At 41.5% G+C, this 24646-nt stretch overlaps 1 protein-coding gene across 5 annotated transcripts in view; it reads right to left on the minus strand.

Annotated features, from left to right (window-relative positions):
• Positions 1 to 133: 133 nt before the first annotated feature.
• dnm2a (dynamin 2a) overlaps positions 134 to 24646 on the minus strand; it is a 28383-nt gene continuing 3870 nt past the window's right edge. Inside the window, exons 2-21 of one of the 5 annotated variants that reach the window (XM_053339171.1) lie at positions 21645 to 21718; positions 21276 to 21425; positions 19460 to 19663; positions 19041 to 19139; positions 18745 to 18905; positions 18504 to 18646; positions 17120 to 17255; positions 16926 to 16993; positions 15342 to 15480; positions 13945 to 14031; positions 11769 to 11839; positions 10502 to 10553; positions 9399 to 9410; positions 6998 to 7108; positions 5118 to 5227; positions 4863 to 4974; positions 4551 to 4715; positions 3498 to 3721; positions 2926 to 3189; positions 134 to 2637 (exon numbers count right to left, since the gene is read on the minus strand). In XM_053339171.1, coding sequence (XP_053195146.1) covers positions 2565 to 2637; positions 2926 to 3189; positions 3498 to 3721; positions 4551 to 4715; positions 4863 to 4974; positions 5118 to 5227; positions 6998 to 7108; positions 9399 to 9410; positions 10502 to 10553; positions 11769 to 11839; positions 13945 to 14031; positions 15342 to 15480; positions 16926 to 16993; positions 17120 to 17255; positions 18504 to 18646; positions 18745 to 18905; positions 19041 to 19139; positions 19460 to 19663; positions 21276 to 21425; positions 21645 to 21718 — 2455 coding nt within the window. In that variant the 3' untranslated portion in view covers positions 134 to 2564. Of the gene's footprint in view, positions 2638 to 2925; positions 3190 to 3497; positions 3722 to 4550; positions 4716 to 4862; positions 4975 to 5117; positions 5228 to 6997; positions 7109 to 9150; positions 9184 to 9398; positions 9411 to 10501; positions 10554 to 11768; positions 11840 to 13944; positions 14032 to 15341; positions 15481 to 16162; positions 16302 to 16925; positions 16994 to 17119; positions 17256 to 18503; positions 18647 to 18744; positions 18906 to 19040; positions 19140 to 19459; positions 19664 to 21275; positions 21426 to 21644; positions 21719 to 24646 lie in introns of all 5 variants that reach the window. The other 4 variants (XM_053339168.1, XM_053339169.1, XM_053339172.1 and 1 more) reach the window with 4 other exon arrangements.

The following is a 24646-nucleotide window of genomic DNA, read 5'->3' on the forward strand; positions in this document are numbered from 1 at the left end:
CCATAGGAACATTTGCATTGCTTTGTAGATAGTGAGGGCATTGAGGAGAGGAAAACCAGGAGGAGTACTACGTTGTGAGAGAGGAGAGAGTAGATCACACAGGACACAAAGAGACACCAACCACCAGAGCCAGTCCCTTTATTGTACACAACACCTCTTTATTTACTTTCCTTTCTAAAATCAGTTCATCTTGTTTATTCAAATCAATTAATTGCTACAGAGGCACTTGACAAGGGTTTGAAAAACAAAAGAAAAGAAATTTTTGCAGGTTGGTTTCCAATACCTTCCACTAGATCAAACCAGGGGAGGGAAAGAGGAAGGGAGACAGGGTACATCCATTAGGAAGGAAAGGCATTATTGCCACAACCTAATATATTACAGGACATTTACAGTGTAGGCTTCTCAAGGGCTGGTTTGAGTGACAGGAGCCTTAAAATAAGGGGATTTAATCAACTTTGGCCAATCAGATGTTTCATCACATGAATTATCATTTGTGTATCAAGGGTTTGTGAATGATCAAGTGTGACGGGGCTTCAGTCTGAGGAATCTGTTTTATAAGAATACTTCACTCTTTCTGACGCTGTCACTGAAAGCCAGACCTTTAGAGAAATGTAGAGGGGAAAAAGCACATTCTGTCCCAAGGCCCTGTGGTTTAAGACAGTATCAAATTATTAACAGTTGCTTTGTCTTGTCAGGTTGAATCATTAAGACAGATTCTCTAGACAGGATGTGCCTTCATACACCACAACTTCCACCACCCGCTCACCGCCACTACTGATTAAACCAAAAATAGAAAACATCCCAAAATAGCCCAATGTAACTTCCCCGTCCCCATGACATCAAAAAATTTTGAAGGAAAGATTTAATATAAATGGTCAAATACCCTCACAAAGCAATCAAAATATATCCATTAGCAAATAATCACAGCTGTGTAGATGTGCCCTCCCAACATATAACGCGTTTAGACACCTAATCCCTGTAGCAGAACCCCAAATAACAGTCCAGGACAAGCTGAGGGGGGCTGAGTAGCGTATAGATGCACAGAGCTGATACAATTGCAACCAAAACATCGAAAGAAATGACAAATGCCCAGGTTATAAATAATGCATCAGGAGAGGACCAATGGTTTTTTCTCTACATCCGAGGCTAATCTATGAAATGATAATGTTAGTGCATTCTTAAATATGATGACTGCAGTTGCATTTTAACATCTTGGGCTTTGATTATTATCAGTAGAAGATTGCTGGCATCAACCCTCCTATAAAATAAGATACAAGTGCTACCTCCCCGGCATGGGCCAGCTATATACATGATATTTTAAATGCATGGAAGCAGATAGCAATAGCAATAATAAATGTCCATGGAAACCCTGTCCAGAAAGAGATGTGCCAACTCCTCCGTTCTAAACACCATCTTTATACTCACAGTTCTACCCTCATCTACACACCCCGCTGCTTCACTGAGTTTTACCCTCATTGAGAGGAAACGGTACTGTGTGTTCTGTTCTACGTGAATCAGCTAATCCAGGAATGAACAAAGTCTATCCGAAGGCCTCATTGGGGTTCAACTGAGATTAAAGGGATTAATATTCAAGGCTTAAACAACTCAGAATCAGTGGAGAGAGAGTGACCGGCAAAGTGCAGACAGCCTCTTTGTTTGTCTCTCTCCGTCTCCCGGGTTTTCGTGCATAGTGTTCTGGTAACGGACTACAACATCCCAGTTATGAGTGGCTTTTTGTAAGGCTAAATGGTTAGAAGTGCTCGGATTATACTGATCAATCTGTATGACATCTGTTAATTATGGAAGGATAATTCACAGAGAGGGGCTGCAACCCTGCCCTGTGTCTTCTCATGCTTTGTTTTTGCTTTGATTAGGATTTCACTTTTAAAGCTACATTTATGACGGTCATTAAAAAGGACAAAGTCACTCAAATAAAATAACACAAGGAAAAAAAATGTAATCGACATCACCAGAATAATAACAGTGAGAATAAGCTATTGTTTTCTCAGTATGAAATCAGTTAGGAAATGAAAACCCAGTAACACATTAACAACAGGTTAAGTGTGTATGTTACACAGAGATCTAGACTTGGGCGTCTGGGCCAATCTAACAAGGTGGAGGGAGGGGAGAGGAAAGCCAGCCTTTAACAGTTAATAAGTTATTTAATGAGCTTCTGCTGGGCACCTTGTCATAGGACATAAACAAGTTATTACAATAAAAAAAAGCTCTTTAACTGAATTTGAGACATGGTCTCCTATTGGTAGAAGCTAAATGCATCCCGCAGATTAGCAGGGTTTTATTTTGTATTACACAATATCCACAGCAGTCAAATGTAATGTTCAAGTGGTTAAGGGCTTTCTTTCATTCATGTGCACTGATAAAGACGGTATTAGCAGCTTATTAACATTGCTTGAAGAGACATTACTATGGCTGGGCGATGCGCATTACGCACCGCTATCAGTCAGCCTCTCCCCTCTTAGCCCCTGCCCACGACCTATAGTGTGCAGATACACATATTGAACCCACACACAAACACACACACTTAAGTGGGCTTGGCCACAGGTCTAGTCTAGCAGGGAAGGCTCAGCAGGGCGGATAATGGTAGGCCGATGAGAAGGAGCGCCAGGGGGTCTTCGGCTGCAACGAGGAGAGAAGATACAGAACAAGGAGTGAGACGTGCTCACAAGGAGAAAAACCAAAATAACCCGACAGAGAGAAAAGCAGGAAGAGAGTGAGAGAGAGAGAAAACTACAAGTAAGAAAAGAATGAATGCAGAGAAAATCTCAAACACAGAGATGGGATAACTGGTGAAAGTGATAAATACCTGTGTAATGATGAGACGTTAGCGACAAAACCTTAAAAATACAGCCCAACAAAAATGAGAAAATGAGGCATTATTGATCAAATTATAAAAGGAAGTCATACTTAGGGACACCAGGTGGGATGCGGGCTGGCCGGGAGGGGATCTGTGGAGGTGCACTGAAGGGATCCTGGTGGCTGTTGAAGGCATTGATCGGTGGACCTGGGCGAGAGGGGATTGGGGGTGCGCCAAAGGCTGGAGACGGGTTGAGTGGAGCTCCAAAGCCAGGGGAAGGGTTCATGGGTGGTCCTGGTGTTGGGCCCCGAACAGCAGGGGGGCGGCTGGGGGGCGGGGCTGATGAAGGGGGCGGCCGGCGCTGAGGGGTTGGGCTGGGACAAGGACACAGGAGAAAATGAAACTCACATTCATAATAATGACCTCAAGGATCACATAAAGTTTCCTGAGGCGGTAATGGCCAGGCAGTTTTATCCGACATCATTCCAGGAAAAAAAAAGTTTAATGCTGTTTTGTTTTTTTTGTTTTTTTTTAATATATATAAAGTATATATTAGACTGAAAGATTTGTCTTCTCCTCAATGTTTCTTATTGCATATATTTAATGTCATTGGTGTGTCATTAGATACTGAATGGTCCAGTTGTTACACTCAAATTTCAACTAAATGCTGATTATATCTCACCTGGCTTCCTGCATCCAGTTGTCATTTACAGGTGGGGGTACTGGGGTGGTGATGGTGTTGGCGCTGATGTCGCCAATAATCAGAAGTGCCTCCTTGAGCGCGTGATACATGCGCAACATTTCGTCTCTCCGCTGGGCCTGATCAGCCGACTCCTCCATTAGACTGTTCTGGTCCCCAGACGAGTAGAGGTAGGCCAGCAGCTCTGAGTGAATGAAGTCCTTTGCCTGGATGGAAGAAAAAAAATATTGAACTCAGATAGTGGTGACTTATATCGATAGAGATTTTTAGATGTGGGGTAGCTATAGCCAAAAGGTTCAGTTATAGATGGAAAATATTTTATCTGTAAATAAAATGACACAAGGAGCAGCTCAGTGAACAGCAGCATGCATCAAAATTCTATTCATGAGGATCTTAGTTAAAGACCATGATTTAATGTGAATTACATGACATGACAAACGCTGCGAATAATTAATTCATAGTCAGTTTTTTTGATCATTAGCTCAGATCACTGATTCATTAGATGCCTTGATTACTTTCATACAGAATATAGAATATAGTCATGTGGGAGGTAGCAGGGTGCCTCATCTGCTGGATAATATATAACTGTCAGAATATATATAAATATATAATATATATATACACACACACACACATACACATACACACACACATATATATATAATGCATATATGTGTATATGTGTAATGCATACTACATATACACAGGTTTGCATGATGGTGATGATAGTGCAAAATTATAATATGCACTCTTTAGGCTATGAGCACTGCAAAGCTGAATGTTCACTTTTACAGTGTTCCTACAGAGATCCAGCTACTGCTAGAATTTACCATGGCATACAGTGTGAGAGGACAGGATTTAACTAACCCACCAAACGTTCTTGAGTGTACAAACTAGTACTAAAAGCTTAGTAGCCTTCTTTTCTGTAAATTATCCATCAATGAAAAGTAGTGCACAGTGTGTTGGTCTATAATGTAAATCTGGCCCTCTGTCTGTTAATGGTTCCTGTCTGCTGCTGAGGACTGTTGTACTCACGCTGTTGATCATGAGATGCATGATGGTCTTGGGTACGAGGTCTCTGATGGATTTGTTGATGATTCCAATGTACGAATCCACCAGATTGCGGATAGTTTCCACCTGTCGCTCTAACTGAGGGTCCATAGAGAATGTGTCTGCAGGGGCAGCCTCTTCATTATCCGTCTGTGAAAGAACACACACACACACACACAGATATATAAGTGTGTGTGATATAAGTACCAAGTACTTTAAAAGGTACTTGGTGATGGTATTGTAATTTTTTAAACAATACCCAGCCCTAATCAAAAACAGAAAGTCCCAGCCACATACCTGGTCCTTCTCTGGGTAAACTCCTGCCCTGAGGAAGGATGCTTTCCAGCTGTCCACATCCTCTTGAGAGTCACATGCCAGTTCTATTTGGCGAAGATCCTTGTACACGTTCCTGTACAGATAAACAATAAATAAACAAGTGCTTGTGTGTGTGTGTGTGTGTGTGTGTGTGTGTGTAGGCCTAACAACAAACAAACAAAGACAAGTATGCACACATAAAAACACAGATGAAGGTCCTACAAGCATGACCCTGACCTCGATTCAGTGTTGAAGATTGCGAAGATGTGCTTTGTGGACATAAAGCCTTTCTCCACATCTCTTAACTTCAGGTTATCCAGGGGCAGCATATACTTCTTTTCTTTTTCCTAGCATGAGACAGAGAGTTGTGTAGAAAGAACACCATAAACATACAAAAATAATCGAAACAAATAAATCTTTCAATTTTCAAAACAGACAACCCTGAAACCAGGACCAGAATTAAGTCACATCTGCACAAAGTAAGGATATCTGTATATTTTGGTAATGGAGATGATAACATGATAGTATGCATTTCCTCTGTGTGAACGACTGCCAGGCTGGTGAGTAAAGAAATGTATGATTAGAGGAGAGGAGGAGGAGGAAAGAAAAGGAGGAGCGTGAAGGAGTTCTGGGGGATGGGGTGCCAGCTTTCACTGCTGAGCAGAGACATCTGGAAGCATTTATGTCTGCACTAACACAGAGAGTGGCGCAGGCCCAACAGTTACATCACTCAGTTCCACACAATCCCCAGCCCCCACCACAAACACACACACACACACACACAGAGAGACACACACACAAAGACCAAATACTTTAACTGCACGTGCAAAGACAAACAAACATACATGGGACTCAACAAACACATATGATATTCGGGAGTGCGCATAAACACACACACAATGATATGACCAACTTCTGAAACCCTAATAGACACAGGAGGATTCATGTGGACAAGCGTCTACACACATGCACACTTGTACACACACAATCACACCCCCCTCCGGCCCCCGTAACCCAGTACGATTTCCTGCAAATTCCAAAGTCAGATCCCGGCTGGAACATTTCAGCCCGCCTGCCACGTCAGTTTGCCTCCACCATCCTCCCGCTCTCGTTCTCTTTGCTTTTTCGCAAAAAGCGACCGACGTTAAAATGCACCATTTTCAGTTGGTGTTTGGGCACACTGAGGCCACTCGTCTGGAGTTCATCTTTAGTAGTGTTTTGTAGTGGTATCTTTTAGGGTCTTTTTATTGTGCTGGAAAAACGGATACCGCGGAGGCCTTGGGACGCGGATTAAGCGGTGAGTAAGGCAATTACAATGCTATCTATGCACTTAAGGAGATATGGTCAATTTAGTTCAATCAGTCCTTTAAGTTCAGTTTAAAATTAAATGATCAATGAAAACTAGCTTTGTCCACAAATGACTTTACAAAAAACAAAGCAACTTGTACTGAATGTTACTTTCAAAGTCCTAGACTACAGCCTTTGAAAAAAATCTATAATATAAATAAACTGTAGAGCTGAGTTTTTGCTGCATGTGCACATACTGTAATTATTTAGCCAAATGGGAATACAGAGTAACCATTTCTATATTTATTTGTCTGAATCTATTGTAAGCAACATTATAGAGGCTATAACTTTAATTTAAATAATCTTAATATGTTTAATAAGATAAAGAAAGGATAAAAGCGTTGTGGTGTGTCAGCAGTATTGGTTCAGACCTATTAGCCGTTTCCATGTACGTGGCTTTTGTTTTTTCATATGTGCAATTGTTTCACTGAGGTAATGTTTGCTCTCTCTGCCCTCTGTCCTACCGTCCTAGGGTAGTGACCTGCAGCCGCAATGACCTCGGGGTCCTTCCTCCCATCAGAGTCCTCCTCACCCCCCCGCCTGCCCAGTGTTCAGACTACCTGTTCATCCGGCTACAGCTGAACAGTAGTCTGCACATTGGTTAGGCTGGGCTGGGACACACACACCTCCAGCCAGACGCATGATCTACATTTTGGGATGTCTTTATCTTTATCTTAATGCACTCCTGTAGCGCTGTGTCATCTAATCTTAACCAGACCTATTCCTGTGTGTCCAATAAAAATGAAGCAATGGAACAGAAATCCCCTCACCTCCTCATCTTTGTACCAGGACAGGGACTCAGCAGTCAGGACAAACCAGTACTCCTTGGAGCCTCCCTTCATGATGCTGATGTTGATGGTTAGCCAGCCTTTCCTGATCACCTGCGCACCGAATAGAAGACGTGGGAGGGAGAGAGAAGGGTAGCAGGGAGAGATGGGGTACCAGGAGGATGGGGAAAAAACAGTTTTATCAATCCAACTTAAACAAAGGTGACATGAGGGCCCAAGTAAGAGTTGCGGCTAATAATACTGGGATGTGACTGACACTAATAAAATCTTACCTGCTTACCTGCTAGATGACTGTGATTTTGGTTGTCGTCTATCTTAATTATTAAACATGTTTGCATCTGTGAATCTAATATGATTTATATATGTTGTACGACACAGAGTCATGGATTAAATGTGAGACTATTGTGTTAACAGCATGGAGAGACCATGAGATAGTAATACATGCACATTAATACAAACCAAATGTAACATGGCTATATGTATACAAAAGCATCAAATGGTTTAGTTGAAAATACTGAAGAGGGATGTCGTCCATGTTCGACTTCACTCAACAGAAATGAAATCCTTAAACCAACAAACATGACCAGATGGTGTCCAGACCATGCTAGCCCCAACGCTGAGGCAAAGATCAAGGGTCGGCGGTGGTATGTTAGTGTCAGCGGGTCAGTAGAAGCTAGCTTGTATACTGGCATTTAAAATGGTTAGCAGGGTTAACTGGGCTGTGATATATAGGGGAAGGGGGTTAAATACTTTGTTAAGTAAGACGAGGAGAGGAGTGCAAACGAAGGGGGTAAGAGGAGAAAAGAAAAGCAGTGAGAGAGATTTAATGCAGAGGCTGGCACACTGATTGTTAGTAGAGCTCACAGAAAGGGACACAAATCTAAAAAGCTAAATTTAAATGTGGAGGAAACACAGACTGAGAGATGACCGCACTCTGAGATAAATATCCCATGCATACTATTTTGTCGCTCCTTTTTTCCCCACATAGACTCTAATGAATTTCAAGTACAATTAGGTTAATTGTCTGTTCAAAGTGTGCTCTTCTACTACATGGAAATGTCCAGTTCAAAGCCTGCTTTAGACCTCTCTCCTGCACTCCCTCCACCCAACGGAGGACTGGAGTGAGTTATGGGGGGAAAAAAGGTTCATTAGTTTGAAAGACGCCAACATAAACATGGGAGAGGAGGCAAGAACACAGGAGCTAAACTGGTAGTTTGCCTTGGCGAAGAAATAACTTAAACTTCTCAGAAACAAGGAAAAGTTGAAATCCCCTGTATTAAAGTCAGTTGGAAGCAACTGAGTTAAAAGGAGGAAACAATTAATTTCTCTAAATGTAAGTGATGCAAGAGATTCATTTAAAATGTTAGATTAAATCTAAGATTATAACAGAGAATTTAATTAGAATGAAGCATGCCAATTTAAATTTGTCTTGATAGTCAGTGAGTTATGAAGATAAAGAGATGTCAACAAGCAATTTTGATTAAATCATTAAAATATATCCCAAAATCATGACCACCCACCTTATTAAACAATTATGAACAGCTCTAAACACAGAAATGTGTGTGCCGTAAGACATTTAGAGACGAGAGAAGTGGTTTTTGTTGTTTTTTTCACATCAAAGTGAAATTGGACGGAACGAACACACTTTCAATAAGAATGTATATTAACATGCAATGTTAACAAATCAAAACTGTGTGTTAAGTGTTGTTGATTGGATTGTCCCCACACCCTCCCTGCTTTGTCCCTGATGACATTTAGGATGATTCTCACAAGGCAAACTTTTCAGTCACCCTGTACGAGGCAGCAGCAGGGGTATAAACCCAGGTACATGAGAACTGACGCCGTCCACGGTCAGTGGTGGAACATTTCCCCTGTTCTCTCTATGTGGTCTTTCATGGAGAACACACAACAACAAAAGAATCTTCTGGATGCAAAATATTGTTATATCTTGTTTAAAATGTTTGGTTGAGAGAAGATAAAATGTTAGTAACAATCCAGATGTCCACAATTAAAGACAATTACTGTCTTATTAAAATGAAACGCAGAATGTTACTGTAAAGACAGTTCCAAATTACTGGTAACTGTATATTGAAGCTACAATTGTAATTGATATCTGATCAGTCTGGAGACTCTACCTCCTCCTCCTGGATCTCTCCCATTGCGCCAAGCTGCAGAGGGGTAGAACAACTCATTATGGTGACAGAAATCCACTTCTGTATTTGCAGGAGTTAACTGTATATCCTTTTATCATGCGGCAGTCTCTCTTTCCCATTCTAACCATATTGCTAGCAGGCTGACCTGTCTGTGATGGCCTCATTTCTTCTGCATGGCCTACCCCTGCTGCCCCCTGGCAGGGTGTGGTTTATATCTGTGGGGTACTTACCAGAATCTCACCCTGCAGTAATAGGAAGGGGAGGGGAAATTAAAGCAAAGGAGGGTAGTATAAAATCATAGCCAGAGGAAATGAGAAAGCAAGCAAGCAAAGATGAGGAGAAGGAGGATGAGTGAAGAGAAAAGGGTGGCAGGTAAAGGTTTGAAAGTAGAAGGAAAAGGTTGAAAATCAGAGTGTGACATGGTAAGAATGACAGGTTGGAAGGGAACAAAAAGAGGAGGAAAAGGGAGGTAAGAATCCATGACACAACCAAAAAAAGACAAGAAGAGAAGTGAGAGAGAGAACGAAACCGAGAAAGAGAGGGAGAGAGAGAGAGAGAGCGAGGGGGAGAGAGAGAGAGAGGGGAAAGAGAGAGAGAGAGAGAGAGAGAGAGAGAGAGAGAGAGAGAGAGAGAGAGAGCAAGAGAGTTACATGCAATTAGAATTACTTCAGATATACCACAATTTGGTTACGTCATATTTGTTGCTCAGTTGATAGTCGCGGGGTCCATGCACATACTGCTTTTCAATATAATGAAGGTGCTTGTGAGTTAATGAGAAGGCAACAAAACAACCAAAACAATTGAGAAATTAATTGTTGCTTTGCTTTGCTGTAGAATAACATGCCCGTGTCACATGCAAACAGCAATTAATAATATTGTTTCAGAAAAGCGGGGAAGCAGGGGTCTTTTTACATTCACTAAGGCAACTCTCCCCTCAATGAGACTGCAATCTTCAGAGCTTTGCAGTATTTAAAACCACATTTCAGGATCTCACTACACATGTGGAAATTCAACAACAAAATATCAGTCTGAATATAAAACAGGAAAGGAGAGGTACCAGCTTTACAACACTGAGCACAAAGACCAGCCAGTTCAATATGAGGATTAGACAAGACTGGGACTGGGTACAGTCAGTAGTTAAAATGGCATACAGGAGCATTAACATTAACAGTTAGATAAAAACTAGATGGATTAATGGCTGGGGCCTAAATCATTGCTGGAGTCATGTATCTTCACATGGTTGATTAATACACTGGTAATGGGAGGCATCAGTAAAGGGAGATTAAATCTGGCATTGGGGGGGAAAGGCCTATCTGAGTGTTTAAAAACGTACCTGGTTGGGTATGGCCCTCTTCTTGTTTGCAGCTGTGTTTCTCTGCTGGGCGCTGTCATTTGACAAAGATGGACAAAGAAGACAATGAACACCACACCAGATACAACCAATAGAAAATATTCATGTGTCATTTCTGTTTCAATAACGTTCTGTCATACCTTGTAGTGTTTAGTCTTTTATGTCAATTATTCGCAAATCCAAAGTTTCATCATTATCATGTACACGCACACATGAAGGTGAAAGTGAGTTGTCAGGAAATGTTGGACATGGAAGGTCTAACTGTCGCTCACACACATACACACATCCCCTACATCCTTTCTGTCAGCCCACCTGTTGTTGCTGTACCCTGGGGGGCTACCATCATCCAGCCTTCTGTAGTCAAGACTGAAAGTGACGTCATGAGAACGGTTAAACAGCCCTAGCTGACCTCCAACTCATTACGGCAATCCACTCGCCATGCATATGCAAGGCATAAACCGTCATACAAACGCACACACAGAAACTTGCGTTGTTACTCGTTGGCATGACGCAAACAGAAAAGGGGAGCTCCACTCCTGTACATGCTACTGTAATTGCTACACTAGGAACTATGTGAAGTCAACCATGAACTTCAAACCGCTGAAAGATATCCCACAAAAACAAGTCAGCACTTTGCAATGTGCAGATGAGTTTCCAGTGCACAACAGCAGCTACAAGTCAGTGCAGTAAAGTATATTTAGAACTGCTTTGCCTATTGGTACAGTAAGCATTCTTTTCAGGTACAGTCAAACAGCCTACAGCAGACAGGAAGTTTATCTGTCAAGCGATCTTGCATGCATGCTTGATTGACTTAGTTTGGCAGGGATGTGGTATTGCTGCATGCAGCGCGGGGGAAGACGAGGGCAACTAATGCGACCTTGACCACTGAGGAATCTACCTCCGTCAAAAGGGAGACACATGCTCTGATGTGGCTGGATCACTAATTGGCATGCTGAACCACACTGATGCATCTGAGCTTAGAACATGTGCCTTATTACAGTATAAGCAACACAATAATACAGTCGCAGTGAAGAAGGTATTGAAAGGGCAGCTGGTTTCCTATTGATGGCTGGAAGTTACACAATTATGGGGCTTTTTCCGTTTTAAATTTGTGGATTCACAGGTTCACCTCAGAGAACAGGCAAGATGGAGTTAATTGGGATCACCATGCCCGTGCTGAGACTGAGGTCACTGGCAACAAGCAATAGGGTTGGTCTAGGAAGGGAGGGGGGAAACGAGGGGTACATACTTAGCAAAGCCGATGAAGTCCTCATGGTTGGTGTTGATGTAGGACAGCTCAATGTCAATCAGCAGCAGAACCTTAATTAGAAGCAGAAAATCGTGATTAGGATGCTGAGATCTCAAACATGACATTCAGGAGGCACATGCTAGAAAGTGACAAGTTTCACTTCTAATTTTTCACTCTTGTCAACTGAAAAAAAGAGCCGGCACAGAGATAACATCTGTTGCTAGATTTCATGTGAGTTAAATCTATATGTGGTCTGCAAATTGCAAATGTGGTAGAGCAGAGAATATGACTTTTACTCAAAAGTTTCAGTTTGTAAAAGCGTAAACTCACTCTAGCTTGGGGGTTTAAATGGTGTTTAAGGACAGGTTCACAAATTTCCAAGTCTGTCCTAAAACAATAGTTAGATGCCCAAATGAATATTGGAATAGGTTTTTCTCGCCACAATCATTCCTTCTATTCATATTGGCCATTAGAGGATTTCTTCATAACACACACACTTCTGTGCAAAAATGAATTTAATATTTTATCTGAAGCTAATATGAAGCCCTAGCCATCCAAATGAGGCCAATCAAGTAGATCTGTCAACATTACAGTCTTTTTAGTACCAAAGTTCTTTTTGTTACTATACTTTCACCGCAGCTCAACAGGGAAACAAAAAGAGGTAATATGATGATAAAAAGACAGTAAATGTGGCAGATATCCACTTCATATGCCTAACTCAGACTGCTGAAGCCTCATATAAGCTTCAAATACACTTTTAAATACACGTTTGCATAAAATGACTCCATCACTTATTAACTTTTATTTTTCTGCAGACAGCCCTGAATACAGAACATACAGAAAATAAAGACAATATTTATGGTATACAAATTTAAAGTAACAAACAACAAGATTTACAGCAGTAATACAAACAGAGACAAAACTTAAATTGAAAGCACATTTGAAGACTGATCTTTTAAAGGACAGTATGAATAGGAGGAGTGATTACAGTGAGGAAAAACACTTACAGTGTTTATTTGGGCATCTGACTGTTGTTTGAAGACACACTTGAAATAATCTATCCTTTAAGTCTGTTTCCCAGGCTTTTTCAACCCCGCAAGAGTAAAATTCTGAACGATTGTTTTTGGAAAACTACTTTCATTATGTTTATGTTTCAGGAAAGAAATTCCACGGGTCAAATTTACATAGAGCTGAGTTTGCAGAGATCTCATTATTTCCTCTTTGTGTCATGTCTTGAAATCACTGAGTCATTTCTGCTGTTGTATGTATTTATCATAAGATCCTGTTGTGTTAATGTAACAGTGAAACTAGTCACTGAAAGTAGTAACCTGAGCCTGAGAAGAAAAAGTGAATTAAAATATATAATAACTGCTTATCTACCCTGATACAAATGGAACAATGACTAAAAAACAGAGTAGAAAAAATGTTTGTGGGAACTGCGGTGTACTGGCATTTATTTTTCTCTAGAATAAGCAGATAATAATCTGACTAAATAGACTTGTAATTCCATGTTACCGGTAAACTCAGTCGATCGATCGAAGTTTACAGTAAATCTTTTAGCACATTAATACATTTTCTCACGTTTGCAAGCTTTTATTAAGGTTTGAGCCGTGTAGGGATGTTGCATACAGTGTTAAAAAGAAAAGAGCTTACATAGCTGTAAGTGAAATCACTGATTCTGAGCCCAAGTAGTAATTTCCAACCTTATTTACACTAATTATCTATTTTGTAGCTTTTAATGTGCAACTGATAATTGATTTAAGATCATGGGTGCCCACCTACAGCTGGGCTACAAACGTGCATAGACCTTTAATAATTTGGATGTGCTCTGCTGGCAAGCTATCATGCTGACACCAACTACAGCGCGGTTACACTAAGTCACTGATAAAGAATTGCAGGGGGTCCAGATGCAGGTTATGTACTATTACAGCCAACGTGGGATCTTCATGTGTTAGATACCAATCTCACCTCATGACCCATCTTATTACATTTCTTTTCCGCATTTATAAGATAACAGGGGAGGTGTGCGATTAGTGTGTCAAAGTGTGGGACAACATATGAATTGTTGATTGTAGCCTTTACTGTATTTTTCAGCCTATAAAAAGAATAAACATCAAAGACTGCTGGGAGTACAGTCAGCGTGCTGGAGAGCCACTGATCTCTGTAATCAACTGACCTGGTCCTTGCTCTTTCCTTCTCTTTCTCTGACGTGGGTGGTGACAATCCTCTCGGTCTCCTCTCTCAGTCTGGGGTAGGAATTGAGCTGAAAGGCAAAACAACGCACAACTGCAGCACTGAACAGAGAAACACGCATGCTGACATGTGAGCTTGAGCCTAGTAAGACTTACCAATGTGTATCATAGAGAAACAGGAGTGAGAAGTGAGAATAAGTTGAAAACAAAGAAAAGGGGAAAGAGAGATTCAAGTGACATTTCAGTGCCACAAGTATCCAAAAAACCACAAACCAATGCACACACGCAAACACGCGAATGTCTGCTCTACAAGGTCATTCACTATCAGCCAGAGATGACTTCATTCATTTAAACATCTGTGTAGTAATTCTTTCCTGCGCTGTGACAGGTTCGTCAGATCAAAATTCTTCACTAGAAAACAAAACCAAACAATCCCGCAAAAACCATGATAAATTGTATTAAATTTTCCTGATGAAAGTCTGAAAAATGACATATATTTTTATTAGTATGGTGTGCTGGATTCTTTGATTTTCTTTTTTAAATTTTGTAAATATTCCATTTCCTAAATCACTCTACTTTTTATAATATCAAACAAACAGAGCAATGTACAGATTTGAGGCCGTAAAGTGAATTAAAAATATTCGGAAGTGTCATCTCTCGCTGATTTTTTGACAGTTTTTTAAGATTAGTGAAGAGTGGATGAGGCAGGAGAGTGACAGAATGGGGGAAGAGACAAGAGGGGGGAGGCGGCTGGTTGCGTTTATGTAGATCATTTCATGGATCGTGGTGCCTCCCTCTGTCCACAAGATGGCAGTGGAGCACCGTTACTATGGAAACACTATTCAAGCTGCAGCTGAACCCACAGAGCCCTTGGGCCGAATGTATCATCCCTCCCACCCCTCACATCATTCCCTTTCCATCCGGTTCAGCAGATAGCAGAATGTCAGTCTGCCATGTGGGTCAGCAAGGGAGCGTAAGCCAAGCTCTGCTCTGCCCAGACTGACAGACCAGGCCGGGCTCTTAGGCAGGTAGGGTGGGAGTAAGACAATGTGGAGGAGGGAGAAATAACAAACACAAATGCTTTAATGAGTCGATGCTGAGGTCAAATATAGTATGTGGGTGCAGGGTGGAGGAAATTTTAAGTTGTGCTTAAAATTTCAGACGTTTGATCTGTAAATCAATGTCTGATTTGAATGAAGACTTCCAGAAATGGGAAGGGTAATATACACATTTGAAGTGGTGGGCATGGATGGCATACAGGCGAGGGTGTGGTTGATTTCACTGGGGTGACTATTTTACTGGGATTACAGCGATAGACATTTACAGAGAAAAGGAATCCCTTCTCTTTTCATGCCATCCTCCCATGACTGTCCATGATTACCTTAACGGCACACTTCATGACGAGCGCGGTGAGCTCGGACACCACAAGGTCCACACATTTGAGGCTGGGCTCTTTGAGTTTGAGGATCTGCTTTTTGACTATCGCCTCGAAAGCCAGGTCAGGGGTGAAGAGCCCCGTTCTGAAAGGTCATGGGGTCAGATCGCATTGTGTTGTGGTGGTAGAAAGAGAGAAAGAGAGAGAGAGAGAAAGGGGAATAGGCAAAAATTAAGAAAAGAGGAAAAAAGATAGAAAGACAGAGAAGAGAAAGAAGAAATGGAAAGAGAAAAAGTCTTTGTTCAGTTAGTCATTTCTAGTTGTTGACAGATAATCAAGCAGTGGAGACGGACAAGCCAAAGGTTTTCACATCCTCTTCTCTGACCAGCCAGTTCCTCTAAAACTAAGTCAATATGGTATAGATTGAGATGTAAACTCCAACTCAAGGCCAAATTAAAGCTCAAGACCATCCCCTTGCTTTGCTGGCTGTAAAGTACTGAGCTGTGAGACCTGCAGCTTGTCCAGGAGAAACCAGAGATGCTCAGACAAGTTGAGTCCCTGAAACATCTCATATCCACAACGACACGTCACCCGTCACAACACTCCACAACACGACAGCGCTGCCTACACACAGGGCTCACTGGGCGGGGTTAAACTGAGGGCGTACTGAGCAGAACTTTTAGGCCCTAAACTTATCAGTAGAAACTTCTAGATGTTTATCGAAGCTGTAGGCTGATGTTCTGCTTCAGTGTACCCTCTGCCACACCCGCAGTCGCCCCAAGCCCTATGTCTCGGCTGGGTCGGGAGATGCTGGACACCTGCAGTACCTTGTTGGTGCACTGCCTGACTGTGTTGATGAGCTCCTGAATGACCAGATCGATACATTTGAGACAGGGCGTTTTCAGCTTAACGATCTGCTTTTTCACGATGGCCTCAAACGCCAGGTCTGGAGTGAACAGCCCCGTTCTGAGGATGCACAGAGAGACAGAGGCACAGCGGCAGACAGATGGGACGATTAACAGACGTGTGGGCCAAAAAAGACAAAAAGGTACACATGAATAGACAGATGGTCAACACAGACAAAACGATTATACAGATGACTGTGAGGTTACTGACAAACAAAAACTAACTCAGAGCCACAACAGGGGGAGGAGCTCCAAAGAAGGCCATGTGTGAATGTAACCAAGCGCATAAAAACAAATGAGATGCGATAGACATCAGCGTATCTGTCAGCAACCCATAACAACATAAACACAGTGGACTGAGGTACATGTAACACAATAACTGTATGCTTCAGCACACAGAAGCATAAAAAGGAGTGGGTGTTGTTTCAAGAGATAAGAGGATTGGGAGGAAACAAGAGAGAACACTTTCTGAATACACCACTTTGAATTGGACTGTAAGTCTGTGTCAGCTACGCCTGATTATCAAAACCTGAACGATAGCAGCATGAAATCTATAATGAAGAGAGAAAAGCATAGCATGTGGGTACAGCAGTATTTCGTGTAAAGACAGAACACAGGTGTCTACTGAGCTCTGTGGGAGACTTTTTTAGAAGTCAGAAAGGTTTTTAGTCTCTGCTCCACTTGCCTGACACCATGAACGTTCTTGATTGCATGACTGATTTCCCGCCTTAGCTCCTTCTCGTCGAACACAATCTGAAGGATAGGAGGAGAAGATGCAAATAATACTTCAGCTGAAACCCTCTTGAGTAGAGTGATAAATAAACATAAACCCAGCGTCTCACTACTCACTACAGTTCTCCTTGTTAATGCAACACTAACCTTGACCAGTTCGAAGGGGAAGCGCTCATGAAAGATGCGGTTGATTTTGGCTCCTCCCGATAGCTCGTTGGTGTCCACCTGGTCCCCAGAGCCCTCGATACACTTCTCAAAGTCCACACCAAATTGCTGCACCATCCTGCGGAGGTACAGGAGAGACAAAAGACAAATGACTGGTGTGAAACTACAGCTGGAGCCTTCTTGGAGACCCTCTGCAAAAATGTACAAAAATGCTATTTCATCTATACAGCAATGCTATACTTAATACTAGAGGTATAAAATCACAAGTTTCATCATGATCTTATTTCACCTGCCATAATACAATTTCGATTGGATTCAAATTCATTGGCCTGCGAGATATGATATGCCCATTTACCGCAATCCATTACTTTCATATAAACTGACAAAAAGCTAAAAGATGAATTGATAAATGTATTACTAGGCTCTTCCACACATTTAAATGAAAAACAATACATTTTCTTCATTAAAAAAAAAAAAAAAAAACTCCTGTTCACTATAAAGTGCCACATTTCTCATTTTCATATAAACAAACGGACAAATGGAAAGCACTTATGAATAGTGTTTGCATTTTTAAAACATTACTACAAATAGACAAAACATATGATGTTGCTTTCTGGACTCACAGCTCTGCAGCCTCATATATAAGACACTGAAAATCTGCAGATACAGTTCATTGCTCTTTTAGAGTTGTAGTTCAGTTTTTGTGGCTGAAAGGCATCTGACACGTTAACGTTAGCGTGGGGTCAATGCCTTGTTCCTTGTTGTCTGAGCATTTTATCTCGTAATGCCATTGTTTGCATATGTGCTTTGTATGTTTACCCGTCTTTTCTCCGAAATCCAAAGTACTTCGACACTGCTGATTTATTCCAGAGAGGGGAGTAAATATCCTCACTGTCTTTTTCTTGGCTGCTTGCCAGTATGTGTCTAGTGCTAGCGCTGTCTGAATGTTTAAGGAGGTGCACTTGGACAGAAATGGAGAGTGACAGTGCCATGAGAATTTAAATTGAAAGCGTATCTTAAATTATAATGTGGATTGATGTTTTTAGTTTTCATTGATGATATTGGATCATTGATACCTATGACATGTACATTATTGCCTTGCAGTAACCCATCTGCTTCAGGCTGGGTACCTGAATCTAGTGCTGCATGCACACTGAATTAATGACAGCAAAAGAAAGTAATCTTCTATCAGTGGAAGACTGTAGTTGCCTTGAAGCTTATGACAAAATGCAGCAGAGAAACGTATTTGGAACATCCGTACTGAATTCAAACAATCAAGCAAATTCTGTAATGAGTGTAGCTGTATCTACTGTAAATACTACTGTGTATGCTGCATTTTTATGGAGGTGCCACTTGCACTACTCACTGCAACAGAGCCTTGGTCTTCCGTGTTGGGTCATCTGGACGGAAGTTCTTGTACTCCTCCACCTCCTTCTCCAGAGAGAGGAGCTGACTCTGCAGCTTGCTGCGCAGACCAGGCAGGGTGTCCCTGATGTGGTTGGTCAATTGCTAAAATCAGACAGAGGTAGTGTTATTATTTAAGAAAATCAATGACATGTTAGGATAAAAGTTATATTTACAACTGAAAAACAAAACAAAAAGCAGACCTGGTTGAGTGTCTTTTGTAGATGAGGTGTGCCCATTCGCTCTGCTATGTGTCTGTAAGCAGGGTGGGAAAGGAAGAACTTCCTCTCTGCGGCCAAAGCAGCACGAATGTCCTTCTTCCCATCAATGTCTTTCTGACTGCGGTTCACCACTCCAATGTAGCCTACACACGCGCACACACACACACACACACACACAATGTAGTGTCAAAAAGCCTCTTAAGTGCATATGTTTGTGAGAGAGCGAGAGAGCGAGAGAGCGAGAGAGAGGAGAGAGAGAGAGAGAGAGAGGTCCTTACCTCTACGCAGTGGTAGAAGTTTGTTTTCGAGAATGTCCTTCGCATCTGTCCCTTCATCCATCAAGTCCAGTTTTGTTAAAACACCAATGGTACGCACACCTGCACAAAGTAATAAATCAGTTCAAACTGATTTATTGGCTCTCAACGCCTTGCTTCATATTTTATAGAATAATACAGAGGGGAAAATGACTAACACTCAGTAATTAGGTGAATGTCTTTGACCTTTTCCTAGCAGAGGTCAGAATGGAAACGGCAGATTCGGGATAGAATATCAAATTAAATGAGAGGTTAGGTTATCATTAGCACTGTTTAATACAATTTTTCTATTTCACGGCATAGCAAAAGGAAAAACAGTGTGTTTCATTGTGTTTGTAATGTTAATGTTCAATTTGTTAACTACTACAGAGCTACATGCTCACCCTGTGGGTCCACCTCCTTGGCGATCTTCAGAGCATCTGAGTTGGCCAGGTCACTGTTGGCAGGCGTGACGGCCAAGATCAGGCAGCTCTCCTTTGTGATGAACTGCATGAGCATGTCCCTGATCTGGTGCTCGATGTCTTGGGGCTGGTCTCCAACGGCAACCTTCGTCATTCCCGGAAGGTCGATCAGGGTCAGGTTCAGCACTGCTCAGTCATATGGACGCAAGTCATAAAAAATGGAAAATGCAAATGAGATGTTTTTCTATCAGCTGAGTTGAAGCGAATGTACAAAACAAACCCGCACATATCTTAATAATGTATATCATATTCATTCAAGTAATGCATTTCCATAACCATTATTTTTTCTCTCTAACAAAGCCAATTTATTTTCATTTAGCCATTCTAATTTGACACATCAATAACTTGATGGAGCACTTGAAGGAAAACCCCGGTCGTAATAGATGTGAGACAAATACATGCTGTAAATGATTAATCTAGAGCATTCAAAATGAAAGGGCAATCACTGTGTGGGAGAAACACACAGCCCACTAATAGTTTTGTTAATATGTTACTTTACATGACAAGCTGAAGATAACATGTTTTTTATGCGTATGTCAAGTTCATTTTCATGAAAACATCAACAGACATCTACACTATCCGCCTCACTTGAACATGTCACTGTAATGTTAATCTGTTGTAGGAGGGGGAAGCTTTCAGTTTATGTATGAGAGACTTGAATGGGCTCCTGCTGCTCAATCATTTTACTCCATAAAAAATATAAACACCCTCTGATGTTTTATCACTTTTAAGTGTTGAATTTACTGAATAACAAACGTGAAAATGTTGAATGAAAATTTGACAGTGAATTCCCACCGCTCCCAGGAGATTAATAGATGTTTGTGACAGCCATTCAGCGACGGAGTAAAAGACACATTAGAACATTAAAAAAAGTCACTATTAGCTATTTAATGTTCCATCAAAAGCCAGACTAGACCAAAACACAACTATTCATTTTTTGTCTGATATAATACAAGACTCTCTGGAAAACTAATTTAGCAAAACACAGACAGCATTGATAGAGATTTGAATAACTTGTACATGATGCAGATAACTTCTTCATGCTGTTTTGCATAAGAGGTGGCATATGAATATAAAATACAAATAACATCTACTACTCCTGTCATGGTGTAAGTAATGTTATGATATATATATTTTAATGAACTGCATGTTCTCAAACTTAAATTGAGAAATGGTTAATTGTATAGCAGACCAAGTGAATGAACCCTCAAACAGGCAGGAGTGGAAAATGAGATGTGGCTCATGTTCACTTAAAGCAATGGTTCAGCGTAACCACTGAGATCCCGCACAGAGCACATCTATCTATATCTATATATCTATATCTATATAGATTATAGATATAGATATATAGCGCCTGTACTAGCAATTCGGTGATGCTCTAACTCCACCTATTTGCGACCAAATTAAAGGTCTGATGTGGTGTTTAGATAGACGTAATGGTGCATATGACGCTCAAAATTAGTCAAAATTACGCCAAACCATCTCTTTAAGTAAAACATTTCCATAAATATACTTTTATACCATTAATATCACACATATTAGTTTCTAAACTGTGTTTTATCATTTATATCAAAGTATAGACCTTCCACAAGCTTCAATTCTACAAATCTAGTCCTCTCAATTCAAGGCGCATACAATTGAACAACCACCTTAACCAATCATTGCCTGTTTTAGGGTTAAATACAAGTGTTTACAGTGTGTGTGTATGTGTTTCACAGTAAGACTTGTGTCCATTTACCGTGTGGGGAGTAGACCCTCAGGTTAATCGGGATGGGAGAGATGCCTTTGTTGGAGCCTGTTATCCTGTCAGTCTCCGCCTCAATTTCCCCCCGCACTTCATCAAAATCCACAAACTTCTTTCCTTTGCAGTGCAGGAATTCGGCATATTCTACAACCAGGGGCGGAGTGACATACAGGAAAAGGGAGGAGGGTGTGGGGAGAAAAGGACGGAGAGGAAGGAACAGAGAGAGAACGAGAGAATATTCAATTAAAGATATGAGGGTAGCAGGTAGCAGACAGTGAGCCTTGCTTGAGGCACTGTGGTAGAGAGGCCACATGGAGGGCAGCGATGAAAGGCCTAGTGGATGCACAGGACCGGCACACTCACCTGCTTTATTGTTCACCAGCTGCAAAATGAGAGGTCTGCGGGTAACAATGCCTGATCCTCGAGGAAGAAAGTCCCTGAGTGAGAGAGACAGACAGAGGAAGAGGATTTAAAATAAACACCAGAATTGTAGGGAGCAAAAAAAGGATGAAAAGGACGGGAATAAAAACATGGCGGGACGTGTTGGGTGAAATGGGGGACGTTCAGAACAAAGAAAGACAAACAACAGAGACAATGAAAGCAAGAAAAGAAGCAAGTAAAAAATAAATAAGGAGACTGGGCGAAGGATCAATTATTCATTACGCTCAATGTCCATTTCCTCGCAGCATGGCCTCTGGTAACTTGATGGTTACTGAGGAATTTCACGCCTCCTACTTGCCTCACAACAAATCAAATGCGACAGTCATTTTCTCTCATCATTAGAGCTTCAGAGATCAATTTATGCACACCCACTTTGGCTGTTCTGAGGAAAATCCATCCAGAAATAGAATTATATCATAATTATGTATACACGTTATGTTCAACACTTCAAATCACTTTTAATTTATGAACATGTCTCTCCTCACGCTGAACTGAACTGAGACACAGTGTAATGATAATGTAATCCTAGAGCTTCTCCACAGACACTGAATAATGCAATAACCCTGATTCTAGAGAGTTATGACAGCATTTCCTGAGTTCCTATGTTTAATGATTCCTTTTTGTTTCTTTGTTTGTTCTGAATTATGTAAAGCACTTTGTGTTACATCATGATGTATGGGTTGATTTGACATTCACAGCTGGATGACCTACATTTAAATTATAAACTCATTTTAATTTAAATCTCTTACAACACCTATAGGACACAGACTTGGTATCAATGGACTGAAACTCATTTTCAGAGTCTCAGAGAAAGTTTTTACTTATCAAAATTATTGAAAATTAATTTGAAAATATGAATTTTCTTTTATGGTTGCAATGATTTTGTAATTTAGCTTTTTCGCAATGGATGAACGTGTTCCTTGTTGAATCAAACGTGTCAATATGTCTGTTTAATAGGTTGGTGAGACAGCTGGCAACTGTGAGATTTTTATATGAGCCCAGCTTGTGTCAATACAGAGGAGATCAGCCACAGTGACACGCTAACCGCATGAGCGTCGGGCCTGATACTTTCATTGCTTTATGCAGATTCTCCACTGAAAATTTGCATCATGCTACTTGATGGCAGATTGCAACGCTCTGCACCAAGCATGAGATGACAGTAAACAAACACAAGCAGATGCAGCCCAGAGGAAACAATGACAGCTTTCTCACAGTTGACTTGTTTGCTCCTCTTAAAGTGACAGGCCACCTGAGGAGTTTTTAACCACATGGGGCCAAAGTTGCTTAGTCAGCCCTTAACACTGAAGCTTCTGCACTCCCCTCCCAATTCTGAAGGCCCACTCTACTGCTCTGCAAACAATACTACATCTGGTGGTAATCACTGACTCCTGTCCTGGAACAATCCTAGCAGAGCTGAGGATGTCACCAGCCCACACTTTCCTTCTCCTCGCTCCTGCCAGATGTACATGCCTGCAGGGTCTGTGTGGTGGTGGTGGTGCTCAGACTGGAAGCAATGTGTCAGCTACAGGATGGGAAAGAAAAGAGAGGACTGCCTGCAATTCCCAGACTGTAGTCCCATGTTGAAACAGTGGGGAACATTCTGGGTGTTCCTTACATCAGCAAAAATCCACAGGTCTGTGGTTCAGCACTGGTGCTGCTGTGTCACGCACATAATGTGGAGAATGCAGGCATTTGTCCAAGCGCTGGACAGTATAGAAAGGCCTGGATGAGGAATGGGAGCAAGAGATAGGAGGGAGTTAGAGATAAAGAATAAAAGCTATAGGCCCGGGGAAAGGATAGACATAACAGACTGGACGTGAAGGAAGACGACAAGACGCTGCTGAGAGGTCACAGCGGGGATCGCGTCTTCAAACGACTGCTTTATGCATTGATGTTTCTGCGCTGGAGTTTCAGCAGCCAGACACTGCCTCACTGGCTCAAAAGACACTGCTAAAAAGATTGACATCATCACACTAAATCAAGTAGAATCTGTAAAATTAAACCCATACATTACGTTTTAAAAATGCTCTACTGATGAGACGTAACTCGAGCGGATCAGAGTTGAACCAGTCGCACTTTACGGACAGAATTGGATAAACAGCAGTGGCATATTGAAAAGAAGCAAGAGGCCAGGATTTCATTATTGATGTGCTGTAAATGATAGACGAGGCCGAGCAGATTGTGTATCATTTCATGCATTATGGATGACCAAGCAAAAGAGCATCAGTCTTTGAGAGCCTCCCTCTCTCTATCACAAGAGAAAGCAAAAGAGAGTAGGGCAGGGAGAGAATGAGGGAGCCAACTCCCCTCCCCCTGCCTGCCCCAACAGCCTCTGCCTCTTTTAAAACAGGGAGAGCAACTCTGAGGGGAGGAGCCCTCATCCATAGTTGATCCTCCTTTTACTTGATTCTATAAGTCTGACAGGTCTCGCTTTAAAACATGGAGACCGGTGTGTGAAACTCTTGAGGTCATGGCATTGATCTCACGGGAGGGCGAAAGACAAAAAAATGTATGTGTGGTTTGGAAGGACTTATCTCTCTGGTCTCTGGTGCAATGTACATATAATTATGGCTACCCGCATTCCTGCACCGCAGTCTGCCACTGGGAGTACCAAGAGGCATCACTTAGCAGCAAAGCCTCTTCAAGCACTACCAAAATCCGACTGCTTAGTGGAAAATCCCTTCCCTCTCTGCCACTCGGCTGTCCGTACTTCCCCCCATCGAGTGATGTCAACTATGATGCAAACAAGCATCCAGACTGCTGGATAATTATGTTGAAACACTCAAACATGTCTTAATGATACTGACACAGTCATATTTTGTTAACAGTGGTACAGAATTAGAGCGAGGCTGCTTGTATTTACTGTTCTTTTTATCTGGTACACAGCTTTGAACATCTATCTGTTCATACACTTTTTAAAACTA

The sequence above is a fragment of the Scomber japonicus genome, chromosome 18, assembly GCF_027409825.1.
Source record: "Scomber japonicus isolate fScoJap1 chromosome 18, fScoJap1.pri, whole genome shotgun sequence".
Lineage (NCBI taxonomy): Eukaryota > Metazoa > Chordata > Actinopteri > Scombriformes > Scombridae > Scomber > Scomber japonicus.